This window comes from Haemorhous mexicanus, chromosome 24 (genome assembly GCF_027477595.1).
Source record: "Haemorhous mexicanus isolate bHaeMex1 chromosome 24, bHaeMex1.pri, whole genome shotgun sequence".
Lineage (NCBI taxonomy): Eukaryota > Metazoa > Chordata > Aves > Passeriformes > Fringillidae > Haemorhous > Haemorhous mexicanus.
This window is the reverse complement of record NC_082364.1, coordinates 1,669,093-1,685,278: the sequence shown is the minus strand read 5'-3', so window position 1 is coordinate 1,685,278 and position 16,186 is coordinate 1,669,093. Positions and strand designations below refer to the sequence as shown.

General features: G+C 50.8%; 1 protein-coding gene across 2 annotated transcripts in view; it reads right to left on the bottom strand.

The window, feature by feature from the left end:
- The window catches only part of KIRREL3 (kirre like nephrin family adhesion molecule 3), a 378,028-nt gene that overhangs the window by 48,215 nt on the left and 313,627 nt on the right, over window positions 1-16,186 (bottom strand). For both annotated transcript variants that reach the window (XM_059867349.1, XM_059867350.1), the window contains exons 5-7: window positions 12,581-12,738; window positions 7,641-7,791; window positions 1,663-1,768 (exon numbers count right to left, since the gene is read on the bottom strand). In XM_059867349.1, the coding sequence (XP_059723332.1) occupies window positions 1,663-1,768; window positions 7,641-7,791; window positions 12,581-12,738 (415 nt within the window). The remainder of the gene's footprint in view (window positions 1-1,662; window positions 1,769-7,640; window positions 7,792-12,580; window positions 12,739-16,186) is intronic.

The window sequence follows — 16,186 nt, the reverse complement described above, 5'->3', positions numbered from 1 at the left end:
AATTGACTTCTTGAATTAATAACTCTTCTGTGTAACCAGGAACACAATTACTGCTTTGTTGTGCTGTTATCCAGCTGGAAGGGATAGTTCCTACCCAGAAACTTGATTGTACTAATTAAGCTGTACAAGCCTAACAGGAGGAGGGTCATGGTAACCTGTCCCCGGAGGTGCCTCCTCTGTTTTTATCCATGGATGGTTCTGCAGAGCCAGAATGGATGGTGAGCCTGTGTGTGCATGCTCAGGCCTTCTAGGCAGGAGGGGTGAGTGACTGATGGATGAGGCAGGACAGTGCTGTACCTGTTACACAAAGCTCTTTTCTCCCAAAGTGTGCTGACAGCCTGCCCCACTTCCCAGACCCATATTTGTCTGCTTAGACAAAAAAAACTGTGATAGGAGGGGTGTTTTCTAATCTAGGAAACCTCACACCCAAAGCCAAGGCCCCATGGCAGTGACTCTGCTCAGTGCAGAGCATCTGCTCTCCTGCCCATCAATCCCTGGGTGTGCACTCACAGAGTCACAGAATCTCCTGAGTGGGGATGCACCCACAAGGGTCATCGAGTCCAGCACAGTCCCTGCCCAGACCCCCCAACAATCCCCCCCGGGCATCCCTGGCAGCGCTGTCCAAACCCTCCTGGAGCTCTGGCAGCCTCGGGGCTGTGCCCATTCCCTGGGGAGCCTGGGCAGTGCCAGCACCCTCTGGGGGCAGAACCTCTTCCTGAAATCCAACCTAACCCTCCCCGGGCACAGCTCCAGCTGTTCCTTCAGATTCTTTCCCTGTTCACCAGAGAGAAGAGAGGGCCCAGGGAGGCCTGTGGCTGGCAGGGACCCTGTGCACTGCCTGCACACCAGACCTCCCTCAGCAACAAGTGATGCATTTCCTGCTGCTCCAAATCTCCTCAAGCACCTGTGCCCTGCTCTGAGCTCACCGTGGCCAGTGCAGGGGCACTGCAGACTGTGGCTAGCAGAGATGACCCCACCCACTCAGGGAGAATGTCCCACTCAAGGAGATCCTATCCCCTGTGTCCCCTCACATCTCTGGCACCTGCACCTCTGCTCTGGCCCCTCCCAAGCTCAGCTCCACCATGTTGGGCACAGAGAGGCTGATGGTGGTTGCTTAAGGGTTACACGGAGATGGCGACAGAGCTGCTTTGTTCAAATCATAAAAGAGTGTGCAAAAAAAGGAGAGGAATTCTCCCATAATAGACTTTTCACTCAGCGTGCATCGCTCATGATGTCCCCAAATAGATGGCTCTGCCAGCTCAGTGCCAGGCTCCTTAATCCACTCCAGGTGCCCATGAATCCCTGATCAAGAAGCTGTAGAATGTGGCAGACACCTGGTGAGTGGCAGAAGAGGAGCCTCTCAATGTGCAACAGCACCATCGAGGCCAGAGTGGCACCAGGGAGCCACCAGAGTGGGGACAAGGACCCTGCCACAGCAGAGAGGGGGGCTGGCTCCAGCCATTGCATACAGGGGTAGCAGAGGCTGTGGGGATGAGCCACAGTGAGCACCAAGCAGTGAGAAACACAGGAGGAGCTGGAAGGGCCGTCAAAATACCACAGCCAGAGGTGCTGAGCTCTTCTGGGTCACCTGGAGGGGAAGGCGAGATGCTCTCAGCAGAGGGCTGGACTGAGGTGCCAGGGGTGCCAGGAGTGCCACCTCACCTGTACTGGGTGACAGCAGGGTTGGCCTTGGCAGAGCAGTGGAACTTCACAGTGTTGTCCTCCAGCACCGGCTGCGGCTCCACGGACAGGTTCACCAGGGGTGGGTCTGCAAAGAGAGACAGCCCATGAGCAAGCCAGGACAGCTGAGGCATCCCCTGCCTGCTGCCTGCCAGCTTCTCAGGCTACAAACCAAAACTTGGCTGCCAGAAAGCCTGGCAAAAGAGCTGTGATATCACAGAATCCCAGAATGGCTTGGCTTGGAAGGGACCTCAAAGATCACCCAGTTCCACCCCCTACCATGGGCAGGGACACCTTCCTCTGGACCGAGGTGCTTCAAGTCCTGCCCAACCTGGCCTTGAACACTTCCAGCTTCTCTGGAAAACCTTTTCCAGGGCCTCATCACCCTCTCAGGGGAGAATTTTTTACTGAGATCTCATCTAACCCTGTCCTCTGGCAGTGGGAAGCCATTTTTCAGTTTAAAGCCATATAAGGTTTGTCAGACAAGCTGATGCCACGAACGCTGCTCTTCTCTTGAAGGGCTTCAGCAAATAAGACAGGAAGAAGAGCCACAGACACCATTTGATGTAACATTTCACTTGGAAAATGTGACTGCTGGCTCTGATTCTCATTTAAGGACATAAACTCGCCTGCTTTGAGACACTCCAGTTTAATATCTCGCTGTATAACAATGATTTTTTGTCTATTCTCTAACTTTAAAGTGGCATTTCTGCTCTTTCATCAGCCTAATCATCTCTGCCAAGGCCTTACTGGTGTCACAGGCTGCTCCAGTCTTCCAACTGCTCCTCAGTTTCTCTCCTCCTTTTCACATGAAAAGCATCTAAATGCTTTAGCAGCAAATAAAATTTAGGAAAGAACCGATAAAGCAAGCAGGAAATGGGTGAAATGTTCAGATGAAGAATATCCAAGAGTTGTTTTAATTTTTCTTGATGACTGAGTTCTTCAGCTTTAGGTTTTAAGCATGGGACCTTATTTGAGGGCAAAAAGCAGAAAGAAATGGCCTTGTGGGGTTTTTTTTTTGGTGCCTGGAGAACCAGCTGTCCCATGGCAGAGGGACTTGGGGCTCACTGACCCAGCTGAGGGGCTCTCCTGCCTTGAGGTGGGAGTCTGCTGCACACATGAAAAACATCCTAAAACAGGACATGTTACACGTTCAACTTTCTCTGCTGCCCCTCTCCTCTTCCAACTGCTCCAGCAAAGCCCTTTCCAGCTGGAAAACGGGGAAAGGCTGCAGGTGACAGGGCAGGGGCAGAGAAGCTGGGTGGTACCCCTGGTCCAGGGCACCTCCCTTGGCCTCAGGTGTGCTGGGGCAGCCCGGCACCCTGGGCTGGGTGTGGGGTCACCACTGGACACCCCAGGGCTCGAGGTCCCGTGGGGATGCTGTGGAGTCATGGCTCCAGCCAAGCCCAAGGGGTGTCCTTGGCTCTCCAGGGATGGAGGTTTCCCGGCTGGCCTCTCCCTCCAGCACGCCCAGGTCAGGTCCTGCTGCAGGGACCCGCTCGGTGCCTTTGCCTTTGCTCCGGGCTCCAGCTGAGCAAACTGCTGTGGGAACTGCCTGCACAGCAAGGCTGGGTTATTCCAGCCCTGCGAGGGGCCAGGTCAGCTCGGGGACAGCAGCGGAGGGTCGGAGGTGGCCTCGGCAGTGACCTTGGCTGGGCGGGAGGGGAGAGAAAGAAAGGCGGAGTCCCGGCAGCGCTCCAGAGCCTCCTCCTTCTCCGCCCCGGGGTATTTACCCCGCCGGAGGCTGGCTTTGTTGTGAGCAAAGCCACCTGCCTTCCTGATGGGAAATTATGACGGGGAAATTATAGGTATTTTCAATTTACCCTAATTTCATTTTAAAATGTGCAATTCAAATGACAATAAAGATGGGCGCAGTTGGGAATATAAATGAGCTTCCCTGACACAGCAGCCCAGAGATGTATAGCGGGCTCCTAATTCATTCCCAGGCATCCTGACACTTCCCTATTGTTAGACAACAACAGCTAATCACCTTCTTTTGTTAAGTATGAATCACACTTCTCTTTAGTAGCTTCCCCATTGTTTGATGGGTTAGGAGCTGTGCCTACGATTTACAGAGAGGAACCTCTTTGTATTAAAATGAGCCCGGCTCCCTCCTGCACTCAAAATAATAATAAAAAAAAAATTAAAAAGACCAAAAAAAAAAAAAAAAGCAAAGGAAATGAATTAAAGTCTTTGATCTCTCCTTTCAGAAATGGGATTGGGCTTTCGAGTATTGTGGGTGCTGCGGATAGCGTGGGTTGCCTGTGCCACTGTGTTTCGGGGCATTTAAAGGGAAAAAAGACACAAATTGTAACTCATCAGGATGTAATTCCACTCAGTTGCAATTATAATTCCTGCCTGGCTTCTTGTAATGAATTTGAATGATGTAATGAGATAGAGCCAGCCCACAGGTGGCGGGAGGAGAGGGTGTGAGTGCTGGTACAGGTGCTGCGGGGACGGGCACCGGGACAGGCACCAGGACCAGCATCACTCCTCAGCAGCCCTGCAGCCCGGGACACACCTTGGCAAACCTCTCAGCCCCCACTGCTCGCACTCAGCACCTCAGGAATGGCTGCAGGCTGAGCTCCGTGGGCTGCAGGCACTGTGCTGGCACGTGCCCTGCCAGGTGCAGATCCCTCTCTGTGCTCCCCTCCCCTGTGGACAAACCCTTCCCAACCTCTTCACCAAGGCTAAAGTGCCACTCCAGCCCTGGGCTTTCCACTCCCCAGTGGGAAGCACAAAAGGGAATCAAACACTGCAAAGCTCCAAGGATAAACCCAGCAGGAGACCCTCCAGCACAGTGATATCACCCCTCATCACCCTCCACTTTCCTTCTCCTCCTCCCACCTCCTGCAAAAACATACAGATGCAGCCAAATCTCTTCTTGCCATGACAAAAAAAGGTGTAAAAAGGAGCAACTGCACATGTGTGTGCAGGGGCTTGGAGCAATGGCTTTGGATAAGCAATAACCCTGCTCCTCCCCATCCCAGCACACTGGGTGTGCATTGCCATGGAGCCACTGGGCTCCTGCAGTATAAATAGTTTATGGCATATCAAACTATTAAACATGATTTTAATCCCACTTGTGATGTTCAGCGCATAACTCACAGGAGGCTGACTTTGATGTGGCTGGTGGAACAGAAATCACATTGAACAGATGTTCCAGCTGGAGCTGCTTAGTGTTTCCATTACAGAGCCTGCACTGGGGTTTTTTCCAGCTCCTTCCACCAACCCCCCTTTTTTATATATTTGGGAGGGGAGGGTTTTATGACTCAGCTCTTTCATTGCTGCTGTCATGGTCAGGCATGAGATTGATGGGACCCCAACTTCAGTTTTCCATCAGCTGAAAGAGGATAATCTCTCCTACCACGCACACACCCTTCCTGGGGATAACCTCCATCCTGGTGTCTCTCTGCTGCCTGGGAGCATTGCTGATGTTCTTTTGAGTTGCAGAAGAAAATGAAAGAAAGCTGTAGGAGTGATTTACCAGGCTTCTGCTTCCTGGGAAGGATTATTTTTGGTTCCCTGGGATTTTTTTGCAAGGCCACCTCTCAAACCACGCAGCTGGGTGATGTTTGCTATGGTGTGAATTCAACCTGTACTGCTGGAGGTGGAGAGTGCAGGGTCCAGGGGGATGCTGCAGCTCATGCTAGGCTGGGAAGAGCTTCCCAGCCAACAGCAGCTGCCTGCTTTTCCTTATTCCTCCAGAAACCACTTCTTTCTCTCCCTGAGGTGCTGCTTCTCCGCTAGATATTGTAAGAAGACCCACAAGCAGGACTTCCCAGAATAATTCCCTAGGGAAAAATAAGTGGTCCAGATACTTTTTGCTTAGGAAAAGCACCTTTAGCTCTTTGCAAAGTGAATGCAGCTGGTTGTCTACGAGGCTGGGAGTGAGACCTCATGAACTAAAGCTGGGTTAATAGTTGCACTTGATGATCTTGGAGGTCTTTTCCAACCTTAACAATTCCATGATTCTGTTACTAGATGCAGCTAGAGCAGGCTTTTGCATCCAGGTCAAAATCCATCCCATCTCAGCTTGGTTAATCCATCTCAGTATTCTTCTATCCCATCACCCATCCAGCTTTGGAAAACTGATATCCTCATTAGCCACCATTAAGAACAACATACTTTTAATAGCTGGGTAGAATATTACTGTTATTATATTCACAGCATGGAGAATTTAATAGCTCAGAGTGGAAATTGGTGTTCTTTATTGGGTTTTTCTCTTTCCCAAGCAGATTCCATGTGGCTCAGGGATTCAGCTCACGTCTCCAGCCCACACTGTACTGCCCTGGTGTAATGATGTCTCTGCTCCACGTTGTTTGTGTGAGTGTGTCTCCAGCTATTGTAGCTGTTTGCTGGCTGTGAAATAACCCAAGCTATTATCTCATTTTATCTGCCCAGTTCTGTCAGGACATGCAGGCAGCAACCCAAGAGCCTGGTAATCTTCCGGCAGCAAAAGCTGGAAGTCTTAAATGGTGAATTTTCTGCTGTGCTTGAGTTTGTTCAGTTGAGTTTGCCAGTTTTAATTGGTCTCTGGGAAGCAGCTGGCATGCTAATATTGAACATCCTGCTTTTGCAAGTCGTGGGTAAATACAGCTGCAGGAACTGGGTGTGTGAATGGAGCGTGGCTGGAAGGGGTTGGGAGGAGCCCAAGAGCAATGGCTGCTACAGAGGAGGAGGGAAGAGACCTGTGAAATGTGAATTTTGGAAGATGGCAGATTTTGCTCTGTGGATTTACAGCACAGGGTGAATGGTACAGCTCTGACCACAGCCCTGTCCCCTGAGGTGGTGACTGGTGCTGGCTTTGTGTCATGGGAGGGACACTGTCCTGATCAGGTGTCTCACAAAAAAACATATCACTGAACTGCCTGTAAGTCTGGAAACATGGATTCTGCACCAGAAATCCTAATGGGGATTATCTCTGCTAGTGGCCGTGCCCAGGGGTGTTGCTTGCTCACCCAAAACCCTTTGGGATCCATCCCTGCTCCAAAGACCCCTGAGGGCCTGGGTCAGGGCACAGTGGGGCCACCCAGAGCATGGCAGCTGGTGCTGCTTTGTTCAGATCCATGGACACTGGGAAGCAGGATATCTCTGTAGTGTGGGTGTTCCTCAGGGAGCTCAGGGGTCATGAAATCTCCTGGCTGTGACTTCACTCTGTGATATTCCACTGTTCCAGATTGCAAGGCCAGATGTATTCTATTTGCCATCTGTATGGCAGTTGTCTTCTGTTCAGTGGGCAGTTTTTCCTTATCTCTTCCACAATCACTCCTCCCTCCAGGGGGACATCTGCTGATAACAGGTTATTGAATGTCCCTGCATGGCTGATAAGAACTACAGCATCCCACTGGGAGATGTGAGCCCAGAGGGAGGGGCCAAGCATTCCTACCTGGATATAATCTGGAGATTCTGGAACACCAGCACAGCTTCTCCACTGGATTTCCCAGAGGAACAGCAGCTGCCTCTTCCCCTGGATCTCCAGAGGAAGACTGCACCCTTCTCCAGGATCCCTGCTCCAGCAGAACCACCCCTGGCACTGCAGGAGGGCTGAGCCACAATTCCAATGGGACTGCTGCCAGCACCCTGACCCACAGGGTGTCAGGCTGTGCTCTGGCTCTGTCAGTGTTGGTTTAGTTACTGCAGTGTTTATTTTATCTTTTTATTTTCTTCCCTGTTAAAGAACTGTTATTTCCTGCTCCCATATTTTTTGCCTGAGAGCCCCTTAATTTAAAATTTATAGCAATTCAGAGGGAGGGGTTTACATTCTCCATTTCAGGGGAGGCTCCTGCCTTCCTTAGCAGGCACCTGTCTTTCCAAACCAAGACATCCAGTATCCCAGTAAAGAGAACCCCCCAGTCACAGCATGCTGCTCCTGCCTGGAGTCAGAGCCCTGGCTGGAGAGGGCAGAGAGGCCGGGGTGTCCCAGCAGGCAGAGGTGGCTCAGCCCGCTGTGTACTCACGCTGGATGTCAATGGTGACAGAAGTCTCCTTCCCGCTGGGAATGGCTTTGTTGGTGGCACGGCACACGATGCTCTCCCCGTTCTCGATGTCGGACGGGGCGATGAACAGGGTGCTCATGATGCTCTCCCTCTTGCCGTCACGGAGGAGTGTCTGCTGGGGGAAACAGGGATGAGGAAAGTGCTGGAAATGAATTTGTAGCAAACTCTCAAAGCCTGACAGAAGGCTCACATAGCGTGCATTTGTATGCAAACCTTGAGATAAAAAATGTTGACTTAGAAATGCCATGGACTAAGACAAACATTTTTGAGAGAGATACGGAACTAGAAACAAGTTTCGAAGAGTGGCCTTGCAAATGAGACTAGGTACTTTGGAGAAATGGAACTATGAAAGATGCATTGTAGTGGGACCCATGAGGGGTAATGTTAGATGATATGCCTATGGCATTTACAGGATGGTGTGGTTAAAGCTGATAGGCCAAGAAACGCTTATAGTGTTTTGTAATTAGGAAATAGTCAGCTTCTAATTTTAGTGGCGTGAATTATAACATTTGTATTGTTTCACCTTTCACATGAGACTGAAAATGGAATAAAAAGTTTTTAAAATGCCTCTCAGTTGCCCCATCTCTGGGTCAGACAAGGGTCTAATCTGACAGAAAGGACTTTCCTGCTGGAGAGGGGCCCTTTCCCCATCCCCAGGCTCAATAAGAGCTTCTCAGCCAAGCAGCTTCCTGCAATAACAATTCCTCTGGCTGGAATCTGCCAAAAGCCTCAGGGGGAATAACAAAGACAAATTTCACTGCATTTCCCTGGGAACTGGGCTCTTAACTCCCATCTGCTTCCCTGCAGCCCTGCTGTGCCTAGGGAGGAAAGCTCCAGTGAGACACCTCACTCACCATCCCAGCAAAGAGGGAGCCAGAGGCAAATGGCTTTGTGACCCTGCTGTCATCTTCTGCCAGGTGAGCGCACAAAGCTGCCTGGGCACTTCCCACAGCCATGAGGTGATGCCAGCTGCCAGCAGCACAGACAGACCCTGGCCATGGATCCTTGGCTGCTGTGCTGTGGTCTGGCCCAGCCCATGGTAAATCATCACCTCTCAGGTGTTCACTGATGGGAGCCAGAGATCCAAACCCTGGTGGTGTCTTAGGCTGGAAATGGGGCTGTGTATTCTATTGCCATCTGTCAGAGCTGGGGCTGTTCTCTGCTGCTCTTGAGGCAGTTTTCTTTATCTCTCCCCCAGCCAGTCCTCCCTCCACGAGGTCTCTGCTGTTCATGGGCCACTCATTATTAATTACCTTCTGTCCATGGCCAGTGAGTGTCCCTGCAGGGCTGATCAAATTCCACCATCCCATGGGGAGATGCTCCGCCCAGGGGAGGAGCCAAGCATTCCTACCTGGATCCAATCTGAGGTGCTGGGAACAGCCCAGCAGCCTTTGCCCACTGCATTCCCAGAGCAGCAGTTTTCTCCTGCCCTGCATTCCCAGAGGGAGAGCAGGCCCATCTCCAGCAGCCCTGGAGCTCCAGAGGAAAACTCCCCCCTTGTGCAGGATCCCTGCTCCAGCAGAACCACAGCTGGCACTGCAGGAGGGCTGAGCCCCCCTGGGATGGGACTGTGCCACCACCCTGAGCCCCCCTGGGGTGGGACTGTGCCACCACCCTGAGCCCCCCTGGGATGGGACTGTGCCACCACCCTGAGCCCCCCTGGGATGGGACTGTGCCACCACCCTGAGCCCCCCTGGGATGGGGCTGTGCCACCACCCTGAGCCCCCCTGGGATGGGACTGTGCCACCACCCTGAGCCACCCTGGGATGGGACTGTGCCACCACCCTGACACAGGGGACAGGGCCTGCTCTTACTCTGGCAGTGGTGTTTTGTATTACTGCATTTGTATTTTATTATTTTTTCCTAATAAAGAGCTGTTATTCTTATTCCCATATTTTTGCCTGAGAGCCCCTTAATTTCAAAATTATAACAATTCAGAGGGAGGGGGTTTACATTTTCCATTTCAGGGGAGGCTCCTGCCTTCCTTAGCATACACCTGTCTGTTCAAACCAAATCAGGTGGTTACCAGCTCTGCCTGGTCAGCCTTGGCACCGTGCTTCTTCCCTTGATTTATCTGACTCCAGCTGTGGTGCCCTGCTGTGCCTCTTTTGGGAGCACAGGAGCCTGGGAGTGCTTCCTTACCATCCCCTAATCCTCCTGCATGTTCTTACAGGAGGTCACATCACCCTGTAACCCTGACTTTGATAAGCTGAGCCCTCAGAGCTCTCAAGATGTTGTGTGGTTTTCAGTCTTTGAATTATTCTCCAACCTCTGACCTCTCTCTGGTTTATCCACAGTGGATTTTGGACCCTGCCAGGCAGTTTTTCTTCCTAAATCTTTATCCTTCAAGTTTGTTCCTCACAGTGTAAGACAGGGCTTTCCTGGGAGATAAACAGATGTCAGCAAGATGAGTGCACGTGGCACTTGGGGACATGGTTTAGTGGTGGCCTTGGCAGTGCTGGGGGAATGGTTGGACTTGATTTTGGAGGGCTTTTCCGACCTAAATGATTCTTTGATTCCAAGACTAATGCTTTCCCTGGGTCATGGTGGCACAGCCTTCATGCACACAGGTTTGTGCCTCTCAAGCACATGAGACAAGGAAGGATGCTGAGAAATTGTTACCACAATCAGCCCAGAATCCCAGAGTCGTGAGGGTTGGAAAAGCCCTCTAAGATAGAGTCTATCCATCTACCCAGCACTGACAGCCCTGACCCACTAAACCACATCCCTCTCCACCACATCCACAGGGATGGGGAATCCACCACCATGCTGAGAGCCTATTCCAATGGCTGAATACCTTTTCAGTAAAGAAATTTTATCAATATCCAATCTAAACATCCCCTGGCACAATTTGAGGCCATTTCCTCACCTCCTGTTCCTGTTCCCTGGGAGCAAGAAGGTTCCCCCTGAGCCTCTTTTTCTCCAGGCTGAGCCTCTCAGACACTTGTGGTCCTCCAGCCCCTTCCCCAGCTCCATTCCCACCTCTGCACACAACTACAGGATGCTGCCCTGTCCTTGCTTTATTGTCACCCTGTCTGCTCTTCCCTTGGGGAACAACACCCCACTTTTGGTGCTGGGGTTGAGGTGAACCCTAAGTCTGCGTAAAATTTCCCCTATTTGAGATTAACCTCCAAATCCTGCAGGATCTTGTAATGTTCCCTGTCCCCTTCAATAGGGATCAGGGGGATTTCAGTCAGCTGTGGCTCTTCTGTGATGCCTGGCTGGGATTGCAGGGGGCTGCATATGGATCATTTGGTGGACTGGAAATTCAGAGTAACAAAGAAATTATCACTCAGTGTGAATGGTTTCAGGCAGTCAGTAACCCAAACAGGACTTCTTTTTTGGTTAGCTGGAATATCAGGATCAAAGAAAAGCTGGGGTGGGTTTCAGTTCTCTTGAAAAAGCAGAAAGAGGCAAACTGAGGAACTATTTTAAAGGGAGCTTCAAAAGGGAAACATTTCCAAGATCCCAAAAATCCAAACTTCCCACTCAAAAGATGTCTAAAATTGTCTGCTAGTTTTTCTAAAGGCTGATTTTCTTTTTTAATGTGGAAGGGCCTCATGGAAACCTTCAGTAAGTCAGGAGAAAATGAGGTTCAGCCTCAGAAACAGAGGTTTTCCTGACTCCAGGAGGAGGGAAGGATGCCTCCCCCCAAGCAGAACAGGCATCCCCTCCCAGCCCATCCCTGCCAACTGCTTAAAATGCCATGGAGATCTCTGTGCTGTGGGAGATGGATCTGCAGCCTGGAAAACTGTGCTTTGGAAGGGTGTTTTGTTGGAAATATTTTAAAGATGGGCATTTCCCCTTTTCTCCTCCCCACTACTTGTGGGTCTGAAAGGGAGAGGGCTCAAAATTTGTCTCCTCAGGGCCTGACAGCCTGAGGGGGTGGGGGTTGTAAGCTGTGAACAGTTGCACGTCAGTGGCCTGGATTTTAATTAATTCCACTCCATTTGAGAGAGAGAGAGAGGGGTCAGTTCTCCCTGGCTCTAATTAGTGCTGCCTCTCGCCTGGCAGGCAGGGACATGGGGCAGGTTCCCCTGCTCACCCCTGGCTGCAGCAATATCCAGCAAGGAGGAGGAGGAGGTAGAGGAGGCAGGGAGAGTGTTCTGCCTCCTGTGCTTTCCCCAGCAAATCAGGATATTGCTGGAATGAGGCTGGATGGAGGCTGCACAGTGGCGGCCGAGGATGAAATGTTTATTAAAGATCTTTGGGAGCTCGAGGAATGGCTCTGACTGCCCACTTTGAAGTTTTGGCTGCAAACTGACCCATTTTAGGTTTTGAATTTTGCTGTTTAGAAAATTTCATTAAAACTGTCAAGTGTTACTGAATCTTTCACACTCACCAGCCATCAGGAGCCCATAAACAGGAGAACATTTGGGGTCCCATTCCCAGTGTGCTGCTGATTGCTCTTTGATTATTTCCTTCATGACCCAATAAAGACTTTCTGTCTAAATGAAAAAATGTCAAGAACCCTGACAATTTTTCATGGAAAAACTGTAGTTGGAGGAGGGGACACATGTCACTGCAACCACCCCTTTGATGCAGAGGTTTTGCTGCAGAACCAGAACCTGGGCTGGGTCAGTGTTGCTGTACACAACATTAACACCACACCCAGCTGGGATTAACGGGGGAGAAGGGGCCACACCAAGTGATGACAATCTGTGAGAAGGTACAAAAAGCCAAATTCAGAGCAGAGCCCGTTTTGGTGACAGTTTGTGGCTTCTCACCTGCGTCCTGCTGACTGTTTTCCTCCCAGGCTCCCCAATGGGAAGGGATGCAGGGTGAGAGTCTGAGCTTGCAGAGCTGAGGATGCTGCCCCAAATGTTTGGGATTGTGTGAAGTGTCAGGCCTGGGACCCCTTTCAGTAGCACAGGCTTTGTCCCAGCCCCATCCTGCCTCACCTTGGAATAGGTGGCTCCGTTGATGACTTCTCCCCTCCTCATCCAGATGATGGAGGCTGCTGGCTTGGCATTGTCTGCGTGGCAGGTCAGGTTCAGGGGGTCTCCTGCTCTCAGGCTGATGATGGGGCCCCCCAAAATGACAGGGTCATCTGGAGGAACTGCAATGAAACAGCACAGAGGAGACAATGTCATTAGAAGCATGAGCCTCACCTTGCTGGAGTCATCTGTGGGAACTGAGCTGCCAGGGCTGGCAGTGACCTCTCGGACTCTGCAGCTGGTTTGGGATGGCCATGGCAGTGCCATCCCCTGTTCCCAGGTAGAGCCACCTGCCTTTTGCTGCTCTCATGCCTCAGATTTGACCTCCAGCAGCAACAGCTGGAGACTTGGGCCAGGTGGCTGCAAGCTTTGCAGGAATATGAGGGATCAGGTCTGTGCTAGATAAATCCACCAAGGGCTACTAAATCCTCAAAGCTCGATGTCACCACATTTCTCTTCACAGGGAAAAGCAAGGCACAGTTCTTCCCAAGCAAGTTTCTGGGTTTCACACTCTCTGAACCTCAGAGAAAGGAAAAACAATTCTTATCATTTGCTGTGCCTGTGTTTGTGCCAAAGTAGAATGCAATATGGAGATTGTTTACCCACAGTGGTGGGGTTTTGGTTCCTTGGCCCATCAGGGCCAGGTGTGTGTGTGTGTGTGTCAGGACTGTCGGGACAATCATGAGATGAGTGCAGTGGAGCTGAGTTGAGAGCTTGGCAGATTCAGTTTAGATGTAATGTAATATAGTGTAATATAGTATAATGAAGTAATTAATTAGCCTTCTGATAAGATGGAGTCAGATGCATCATTTCTCTCCCCCTCGTCGGGGGTTGTCCTGTTTTGATAGCCCTGGATGTCCCTGAGCTGCAAACTCTGCAGATGGTGAGCCCTGAAAGCAACAACCCTGCTTGAAATAAATATCCCTGCTTCCTGTGCCTGCTCCTCTCCTCCTCCCTGGGGATCTCCAGCTGGCTGCTGCTGGACACAGATACAGGTCTTGGAGAGGACTGGTGTGACCCCTGCTCTGACTGCGAAGTGGGAGGGAGGTGAGGCTGTTTTGGGGTAGAAGGGCAGGGGAAGTTGGATTTGGACCTGTAGGATTCAGGGTGGAATAACCTCTGGGCATCAGGGGTGTGACCTCCAGGTGCCTGCCTTTGAGGAGGGCTCCCTTGGCAGCCTCTGTCCCAGAGGGACCACGGAGGAATGGGGGGCTCTCCCTGCTCTCTTTGATGTCCCTGTTACTCCCACAAGCAGGTTGTGGTCACCTCCTGCCACAGGGAGACTTCTCAGCAGCTCCCTCTGGGAATGCAGACCTAAACACGGGGGAACAGACACATTTAAGACCTCAGCCTTCCTTTGAAAGCACCTGAGAGCCCGTGGGAGGCTGCAGCTCCAGGCTCTGCTGGTATCTCATAGCCCTGGGCATCTCTGCTGGAAATGAAGGCAGAGACAGGGACAGGTGGAAACACAGAAGCACAGGAGGGGCATCTGAGCATGGTCTTCTCTTTTGGGACCAGCTCTTGGACCTGGCACCCCAGAATGCCAAGAGATGGGAAATCCAGCTGGAGAGAGGGGCTGTTCTTTAATCCTGCAGGGAGGAGCTTTTATCTCTGCTACCCTGATGGGTCTGCTCCATCCAGGATCTATGCTGGAGATGGAGCTTTGTCCAGCTCCTCATGGAATCAGAGCATTATCTAGGTTGGAAAAGACATTTAAGATCAAGTCCAACCATTCTCCCATCACTGCCAAGCCCACCACTAAACCAGGTCCCCAAGTGCCACATGGCTTTTAAATCCCCCCAGGGACAAGGACTCCAGCCTGTTCCAGAGGTGAACCATGAAAAGTTTGGCCATTGGTGGGTGTTTCATCAAGAGATAAAAAGCTCCTGACTAAGTAAGACAAATGCACTTTTATTTCTGCTCTGAGAGACCCGAGCTCAGCCCTCCCTCTCCCTGGCTCTTTAACAGCATCCCCAATCCCATGGATGCCTCACATAATTCCCGGAGAGCAGCAGAGAACCTCCTTGTTGCTGAAAGCTGCTGGCAACCCCCTCATTGAGAGCCCTTCCAGCCCAAAGCAATGCCCAGAGGCACTGAGCTCTTCCCAACCATGACCTTTGGGAAGCCAAATGCTGTTCTTGCCACAGACAGATGTGCTGGGGCACACCTGTCCTGAGGCCCATGTGGGGCTGGGAGGTCAGCAGGAATGTGAAGGACACATGAAAGCCACTCTCAAGAAATGGGAAATTGCTCCTTCACACCCTGCTCAGAAGTGGGTGGCAGAGCCCTCTGACCCCATCATCCTTCAAGGGGGATGCAGTTGGGTGAAATCTGCTGGTTTTCTGTCAAAGTGGAGCTGGTTTTGTTCCAAGCCAGTGCTACTCCCCCTCGGTGTTGAAATCCAGGACATACCTCTGGCTGTCCTGGATAGCTCCAGCCCCTGCCCAGGGGGCTCAGACACCTTGGCACAGAGCCCAAGACACCTGTGACTTTGATTTTGACCCACGGAGCAAATCACAACCTTTATATGAAGAATTACAAGTCAAGAGAGTTTAAGTAGAGTAATAGTTAGTTAGTCACAGAGTGAAAAATAGATTTTTGGGGTTTTTAGGATGGGGGTTCGGAGGCAAGATGGAGGAATCTGGGCATGTCCAGTCTTTCTCCTTCTTCTTCTTGGCCTCCATGTTCTGGGTGATGCTGGCACTTTTGGATAGGTTTAAGGTAGAAGCTCACTGTCTAACACAGGTGATAGGTATTGGAAAGTTATGGTAAATATTGTACACATAGTTTTTAGTATAAAAAAGATAACAGGGCCCTGAGAGTGGCCAGTGTGCCTCAACCCAACCTGCCAGACAGACCTCAGCTGGTTGGAGAAAGAATTTTATAGATAAGAAACAATAAACAGCCTTGAGAATGAGAACAGAAGAATCCTGACTCCTTCTTTGACAGCTGGGCTGGGAACAAAAAGCTTGTAGGTATCTCAGAGTGACTCTGACCAGCAGAGATTCTGAGACCTCAGAACCAGAGCTGGCCTAAGCCCTCTCTGAAATCCCCAAGCCTGGCCTTGCTCCTGAGCTGCCCCTGCCTTGTGGTTGACTGAGGAGGATTTAAAATCTCCAGTGCTGGGCTGGAGTGGGAACTGGGAAGGGATTATGGTCCCTAACAACCCAGAGGTGGCTGCCTGCCCCAGGCTGGGATTTGCAGATGGGCTGTGGGCACTCCCTGCTGTGCACAGTGGCTGCCAAGTGCTGGGAGTAATGGGATTTTTCAGCTCAGTGGGTGGAACCCAAGAACTGGGAAAAAAAAGCTTTTCTTCATGGATCCAAAATGTACTTTTTTTTTTCTCTTTTTTTTTTTTTTTTTTTTTATTTCCTCAGGCTAAAAGAGTGGAACAAGAAAGTGAAAATCTGTGGTTTGGGTTAGCTGGAACGCCTGTCACTGAGATGTGAAAACTGGAACAATTCTGCTCCATTCTGATGTTATTTAACTATAAAGGAAGTATGAATTTTAATTTTTAAGATTTATTTATTTTAGTTCATTGGATGAGTTTATGCTGTTTAAAACCAAATC